An 8,363-nucleotide genomic window follows, 5' to 3' on the forward strand; every position below is an offset into this window, starting at 1 on the left:
GGTCCTGGTGTATGTATAGACTGTCTCAGGGCTTTCGTCACCCCTACCTGCCAAGGACTCCGGTCTTTTGTAATTCCCTTCCTGAGTTTCTTTCTGGTTTCTTTGTAATCCTCCAGTGGTCTTGTATTCCAGCTTTATAAATTTCACCTTTTTCTTCTTGACTGAATTCACGCCGTCCCTCAACATCCACCGTTCTCTTAGCTTGTGATCGTGTCGGTCCTTCTGACTGGAACATACCTGTCCTATACCCGATGCAGTTAGTCTTTAAACACGATGTGGACTTTTCCAAAAACGGCCATTCCTTATCATCTCCCCCTAGGTCCTCTGCAATGCTCACGGAATTTGTGCTGCTCCAGTTTAAATCTCTCCCACAAGATGCATGTCCATGCTTATCAATAGCTACCTTCAAACATAACAAGTTGTGCTCACTGTCATCTAACTGCTCAGTCACTGAAAGGACGCTCACCCTGCCAGACGCATTACCCAATACCGGATGCAGTACAGCTCCTCCTTTTGAATTAGGAAACCCTCCTGGATGCGTCTAACAAATTCCAACCCATCTAAGCAACTTGCAGTGAGAAGTTTTCAGTTTACATTAGGCAAATTGAATTCGATAGGCACTCGCTCTGCTGTATGCCTCTCATCATCTTGCACATCTCTGTCAAGACAGGTCTCACCCTCTGCTCCAAAGAGAAAAGTCCTAGCTCGCTCTACCCAACCTCATAATACACGCTCTCTAATCCAGACAGTATTCCGGTAAACCTCCTCTGCACCCTCTCTAAACCTTCCACGTTCTTCCTAGAATGAAGCATTCGGAATTGAATACAATATTCCAAGTGTGGTGTAACCAAGAGTTTTAGAGTTACAACATTATTTCGCCTCTTAGTCCCCTGACTCATGAATGCCCGTACACCTAATGCCTTCTTAACCACCTTATCAACTTGAGTAGAAACATTGAGGGATTTATGAAGTGGACCCTATTATTCGCCTGTCCCAAAATATTGCTGACAATTCTGCATTTGGCCCTGTATTCTACCTTCAAATTTCTTCTGTCATCAGCGATAAGGAGAGTATGGCCTCTTTGCTGTGTGCTGTTGGGAATGTGTTTTGCACCTTGGTCCCAGAGGAACGCTGTTTCGTTTGGCTATATACATGTAGGGATGAATAATAATTAAACTTGAAATTATTTGAACTTCTGCATCCTGTCAATGTCCTCTTGTCACCTAGAACAACTTTCTACACTATCCAAAACTCCAACCACCACCATAACATCTGTTAACTCACTGACACTACTCTTCCACTTCCTAATTCTAATCATTTACAAAAATCACAAAAAGCAGAGTATCCCAGAACTAGAGTCCACAGTCTCAAAACTGAATGGTGATCTTTCAGAACAGAGGTGAGGAAGATTTTTTTTTTAAGCCAGTGAGTAATGAATCTGTGCCCGTAATGGAATCGGGGAGCAGAATTGATGGACTGAAGGGCCTAATTCTGATCCCATGTCTTATGGCCTTACTAACTCCTCGCATGTTCCAGGCTCAGTTAGATCTCCGGGGTGCTGAGTGTGAATTCCACCCGTTCTCCCTGTGACGGCAGTATTTCGGCTGGACGTGCCGTTTCCCCTCCGCCACCGAGAGCAAACGGCTTTGTAGGTCAATTGGCCGATCAGAATTTACGCAGCAGTGTGGAATTCGTTGTCGAAAAGTGTGTAACGCTGACCAGAGAGGGAAAATGGTGAAAACAAAAAATAAAAGGTAAGATATGTTGAATAATCGGTAGGAGTTGGAGGTGGCGGGCTGCTGGTGCTGTAGAATCAATTTTCGTGTCGTGTCTCTCCCGGGCTGTAAATTAATTTTACTTTACCCGCTGCCGCGTTCTCCGATAACCGCCAAATCTGTACTGTCAAGATGGACAACATTGCGATCGCCTCTGAGAAGAACTTAGATAATTTGATCATTAATTATTTGAATAATTGACGTGAGCGGATATCTCGCTGCGCTGATGAATTGCTCTCTGAACTTCGACTGAGTCACCCCATAAATGAAAGTGTTTGTGCAACAGCTTAATATCATCAGCATGCCTCCGGTGTGTTGAAAAATGTATTCCGAATCCTTGTAATTGTTTGGATCCAATCCCGCAAAGATGTAATAAAGGAATTCGGCAACTCTCACCGACCACAGGGTGATGAAGCTTCCGGAGATGGTGAGAAGTAAGATCACAGACCTCCTCCTGCTCTCCATCTCCGGGTCACTGCGGTTCTCCGCCTTGCTCTGACCCCTCAGTCCCTTACGGACGCGACTGGTCACTAAAATGTGTCTGACTGTCAGAGCGTTGAACAGGAGTATTAACACGAACGGGAGTAATGGCGTTAGAACGGTAGTAAGCCAATTATGTCCCACCCACCCGGGATCCGTATAGTAGCTCGGCTTTCGAATACAGTCCCAGGGTATATTGCCAATAATTTTTACAGGATGGAATACAAATAAAGAGGGCACATTTTTAAAACAGAACAGAACACCGATTATTGTGATCACCACAGCCGCAGTTGTCCCGGTGCAATACTCAGCTTTCCGTTTCTGGCAACAGATGGCGACAAACCGATCAAACGTAAAAGTGACGGTGAACCAGACAGAACAGTCAGTGGCTGCCTGTCCCAGGGCAGAGATCGCACTGCACATGGGGGTGATGTCCTGGAAAGTCGAGGGGAAGTAATAATAACTTATGCGCCACAGTATGACCTCAAAGATGATTGTTAGTAGATCCGCCGTTGCCATGGCCACCAGGTAGCGAGTTGTGCAGGTGGAGAGGCCGCACCGGCCGCCAGACAGGATCGCAATCGCCACTAAATTCACTGCGGGGACAGCCAGAAAGGATAGGGGATTACTGTCTTGCCATTCCGTGGGTCAGAGTGCGGAGATAAGCTGGAAACTGGGAGCAATCAAACTTTGCAGGCAACTCATTTCCAGAGGTTTAAGGGGCGTAACGCGGGGGTCACAGGTACCTCAAACGAGTGCATGCTGGGAGAAAGGCTGCGGTACTCGGCACTGGGAGCAGGGTTTGGGAAGGAAGCATCGCCAACTAACTGATCTCCGAGGGCTCTTTGGAGAAATCCATATAATTCTCCCGACATCAGGTTTTTGATTGATGTGTAAAGACTGTACACCGGCAAGTTTCTCAGCGACGGTGATTGCCGCGTGTCAGTCACCTACAGTCTGTCAATCTCCCCACACAGCGAAGCCCCGCTCCGTCCGGCTGTGTCCATTTACAAATTGCAATATGAATGTGTTTCTATCGTTGACATGTCTTCGTCTACACCTAAACTCCCCGTTTGTCACTCTCCCACCGGGCTCCGTTTTGTTCGCTTCCTTTAAATAAATTCTTGTCCGGGGTCTCTGCACACAATGTCAAGAAATCCGATCAGAAAGTGCTAGTTTTCCCTTTTAAAGATTCTGCCCCACCCGCTGAACTCTTTAATTACTTTGCACGTCAGTGCTTGAGTCATTAATGACAACGTCCGTATTTCAAAACATCTGCCTCTTTAGCGGTTGCTCCAAATTACGGCTTACTGTTCGAAAGAGGATGATCGCATTAACCTTTCCCCGTCTGACCTCTAACGGCCGCCGCTTCACTTTATGGATAACAGGACGTGGAAACACACCCTGGGACAGTAAACCCACACACACACCAATCTGCATCTTCGAAACTCCGGATGCTTTGGAGTTTAGCTCACAAGTGACGTCACCGCTCTCCCCTGAATCTCACTGGAGTTTCGCTTCCTGCGTTCCTTTCAAAACTGAAAAAAAACCCTCTTGAACACGACGTAATACCTTTAAATTTCAGGCATGTTGCGCTGCCGATGAGGACTAACACCAAGTAGCCAGTAAGTATTGCGTTGGATGATCAGAGTTAACTTTGACAGAGTTTTTGCATTGACAAGTGCAAGCTGCCTGCCACGAGTCTACAAATTGAATTGATTTTCCCGATTTTCCACTCTCCATCTATTTCAGCTGCCGGTTTATTTTCAGCCGAGGTCACGGATTAAATTGCACGGGAACTTCTGACCGAACACAGAGTTTTGTCACAATGTCGGCACCGCACTCACTGATACACCCGCATCACAACGCTGTCGGTAACTGAACGAGTCCTAAGGCCGCGCACATAGAACAGCAAATATTAGTTCGCCGATATTCTTACCAAGAACACCAATAACGGCAACTTGAGACCAGAGACTTGAGGCGAGGCTTGAGACCAGAGACTTGAGGCGAGGCTTGAGACCAGAGACTTGAGGCGAGGCTTGAGACCAGAGACTTGAGGCGAGGCTTGAGACCAGAGACTTGAGGCGAGGCTGGAGACCAGAGACTTGAGGCGAGGCTGGAGACCAGAGACTTGAGGCGAGGCTGGAGACCAGAGACTTGAGGCGAGGCTGGAGACCAGAGACTTGAGGCGAGGCTGGAGACCAGAGACTTGAGGCGAGGCTGGAGACCAGAGACTTGAGGCGAGGCTGGAGACCAGAGACTTGAGGCGAGGCATGAGGCTTGGGGTCTTGAAGGTTGGGTTGGGGCTAGGCTCGAGATTTGGGGTCTTGAAGCTCCTCCTGGGCAGGGCGCGGTATTCCTCGGCAGGGCGCGGATCACCTGGGCAGGACGCGGATCTCACCCAACGGGGACAAGGGACAGGAAGGGTCAGAACCATCCACAGGGTAACGGCAAGACGGCCTGGTTTACCCGGCGGAGGCAAGGGACAGGAAGGGAGATAGGTATCGGGTGGCTCCAAGACAAGTCTACAGTCGAGACGAGGCGAGAGTTACCAGCAGGACAAGGCAAGGCTTCAGGCAATGCAAGGAGAGACAAGAACTTCAGGCGAGGCGAGAGTTATCGGCAAGACAAGGCAAAGCTTCAGGCGAGGAAACAGAAGGCAGGGGAAGGGATACAAGGAGTAAGGACAAGAACAATCCAGCAGCCACGCCCTGGTCTCTGGAGGTATTTATGCAGTCAGTCCCAACGAGAACCAGCTGCCTTAATTAGTACTCAGCAGGAACGGAAACAGGGTAGACAGGAAAACTGGAGCAAGGGTCGATGGACCGGACCGTGAACCGGAATGCGGACTTCACGGACCGGATCATGACAGGAAGTCTGCAGGATAAGGGCGGAACGCAAATGTGCAAAAGGAAACAAAACGTGCGAATCCAGACAGAATACTAATACTAATTATAATTATAATTATAATTATCATCACCATAAGAATAAGAAGGAAGTGAAGAACGCCTAGCTCAGAGTTGGAGACATCTTTCCAGAAACGGAAGGGATCCTTGTTCCAATACAGGGTAGGGTGGTTAACACAAAAAGCATCTCAAACTGTCATGTTCCGGTCCGTGAAGTCTGCATTCCGGTCACCGTCCGGTCCGTGGACTCACGACTCCGGGTCTTCCAGCTGTCCCTCGTTAAAGTTAATGATAGGCAGCTGATTCCCATCTTTGGGCTTGCAATATAAGTAGCCTTGGGATTGAGTGTGGGCTGTTGGTTTGTCTTGCCAGTTCCCCTTGGAGTACCTGCTGATGAAACCATTTGTGATATCTAGGCCTGGTTGGAGGACCACTGCTTCATGGAGCCTTGTTGCCACTCGTTGCAGTAGTCTTTACGGTATGGATTCGGCTGTTTCCCGGGCCCGCTCAGTGGCTGCAAGCCACTCCAAGCTAGTTCCCAGTCTGTCTCTGAGCTCCAAGGACCCAAGCCTCGACGATCCTGCAGCCAAGCTCCAAGAACCCAAGCCTCGACGATCCCGCAGCCAAGCTCCAAGAACCATAGCCTCGAGGATCCCGCAGCCTCAAGACCCAAGACCCCAGCTTCAAGTCAAGCCTCAAGACCCAAGTCCCCAGCCTCAAGCCAAGCCTCAAGACCCAAGATCCCAGCCGGCAGCCAATCTCGAGACCCAAGAACCCAGCCGGCAGCCAAGCTCAAGACCCAAGACTCAAGCCTCGAGGATCACAAGCCAAGACCCAAGACCCCAAGCCTGGAGGATCCCAAGCCAAGCTCCAAGAACCCAAGCCTCGAGGATCCCAAGCCAAGTTCAAGACCCAAGACCCCAAGCCTCGAGGATCTCAAGCCAAGTTCAAGACCCAAGACCCCAGCCTAAAGCCATGTCATGTCTTTGGCTGACTCTGAGGTCCGAGCTCGAGGCAAGACCCAGGTTCTCGGTCCTTGTCCGGTCTCGGGCTCGGAGTCCGAGCCTCGTCTTGACTCCAAGCTCAGGCCTCTAGACCCCAGCCACGTCCTGTCCTGAAGCCATGTCATCCCCTTGCCTGGTTCTGGGGTCCGATCACGAGGCAAGACCCAGGTTCTGGGTCCTTCTCCAGTCTCGGGCTCGGAATCCAAGCCTTGTCTCCTAGTCTATGGTTCCTAGTTCTGGTTCCGCTTCCCTAACCCAATCTGCGTTCTTGTCCATGCTCCTTGCCTGTTTCCTGTCACGTCCCTTCTCCAGTCAAATCCTTTTCCTTGTACTTCAGTGTCTGTCTCGCAATTGGGTCCGTTCCCAGCACCCCATGTGACACAAACATACATTAAAAATCGAACACATTCAGGATGATAAAAGTAGAAAATGCAAGAAAAGCCATTCAACACACTACAGGACCGTGAAGCAGTTTAACTCAATCTGATTCCTTACATGGTCACAATCAAATGTCAACACCATTCACTAACATCTTGCTTTAAAATAAAAGCTCATAAAATAAATCATACATTCTTATAACAAAATCAAGACTGATCGAGATTTACAGTCAGAATACCACAAATTGTATTACGACTGCTCCATTATTACAGATAGGATAGTCAGGATATAATAATACATGATATATAATGTAGAACAACTTTTTAAATAGATATAGCCATTCCAAACACACATAACTTACAGAAATCAATTAACGAAAAACACCAGAAATATGCTGAATTAAAAGAGGAAACTGAACGACTTTGGAAGATTGATATCATCCCAAAGGCACTACCTAATAGCTTTGAACAATTAGGGATACACAACAATATCTATCCAAATGTTCAGAAAACCACAATACTAAACACCACTAGATCAGTCAAAAAGTCCTGAGCAATTGAGAAATTAGCATGCTTGGCTCTGCCCGCACCTCAGGTTTTGCCAGCTTGAGCTGAGAAAAATAAAACATTCTACAATAATATGATCAAATAGCATCCTTGTCGTAGATAACCACAATATACTTACAGTAGAGCAGAATGCATGAAATGATGTAAAGAACCATTGATAATAGGTTGTATAATTCTGAATCAAACCCGATGGAAAAACAGAAATCTTTACTGTTGTTATATTGACAGCGATAGCCTGGTTCACATATTTAATGTTATGCCTTGCTATTTTTTTGGCAGCTCTGTCAGCCAGTCTGTTCTGCTTTTAGCCTGTCTATTGTTGAAGATAAAGAATGATGAGGGACGTGTGCCATCCAATTCGGGTGGTGGACTGGGGAAGGGTGTTGGTGAGGGACACTAAGGTAGGTCTTGCAGTTTTTGTTCGGTGGGCGATGAAGAGAGAAGACGCTGGGGAGAACCGGTCGTGGGATACGATCCCGTGGGAGTTGCGCTTGTTCGAGGTAGATGACGAGCCACGTTCGGAAGGGTGTGTGTGTTTTCACGCAGCCCGAGGGTCCAGTGAGTGAGTGATAGAGAAGTTCCAGATGAGCTCCAATTTGTGTATATTTGACTGTTTAATTAAAATGGGCCCTTTTTTCCTTTATTTTCTTGTTTTCTTTACTAACCCTTTAGTTAAGTAAGTTTCATAAATATAATTCCTGCATTCCTATGCAGTGTCCCCTCTGTAATTTCTTGGCACTGAGTTGTAACAGGGCAGCAAATTACACAGCATGCATACAGACCGGGGTTCGGTTTGGGACAGTCGTCTTAATCTCACGGGTTCGGCGGGCCGGAATGTGACTTCCCTGGACTTAGTCAGCTACATAATGTTGCACAATTATGGACAGAATACATGAGTTCTGCGGTGCTTAACATTTTTTTCCGTAACGGGTTTATCCTAATGTGCAGGACCAGTGCAAGGCTAACTGTAACTCTATGCAAAGTAGTATTTCTTTTTCATTTCATTTTTATGCAAATGTCCTGAGATCCTGGCTCGCCCTATCATTATCGAAAAGGATGTGGCAAAGACGGGAGCGGGAATATGGTGAAATAAACATAAAAACAACCTGTCAGACTGGTTTAATGACCGGTAGGAGGTGGAGTTCGTGAGCTGCGGGTTCCCGTGCTGTGTCTCTCGGGCTCTAAACCACGTCCTCTGTTGACCGCCATTTCTGCAGTGTCAAGATGGAGAACACTGCTTTGGTCTCTGAGAAC

The 8,363-nt window shown here is 47.6% G+C and overlaps 1 protein-coding gene across 1 annotated transcript; it reads right to left on the reverse strand.

Annotated features, from left to right (window-relative positions):
• Positions 1-1,940: 1,940 nt before the first annotated feature.
• LOC134341954 (probable G-protein coupled receptor 139) lies at positions 1,941-2,789 on the reverse strand. The gene has a single exon (XM_063039908.1). The coding sequence runs from the start codon at positions 2,772-2,774 to the stop codon at positions 1,941-1,943; it is 834 nt and encodes a 277-aa protein (XP_062895978.1). The 5' UTR covers positions 2,775-2,789.
• Positions 2,790-8,363: the final 5,574 nt, after the last annotated feature.

This window comes from Mobula hypostoma, unplaced genomic scaffold, assembly GCF_963921235.1.
Source record: "Mobula hypostoma unplaced genomic scaffold, sMobHyp1.1 scaffold_42, whole genome shotgun sequence".
Lineage (NCBI taxonomy): Eukaryota > Metazoa > Chordata > Chondrichthyes > Myliobatiformes > Myliobatidae > Mobula > Mobula hypostoma.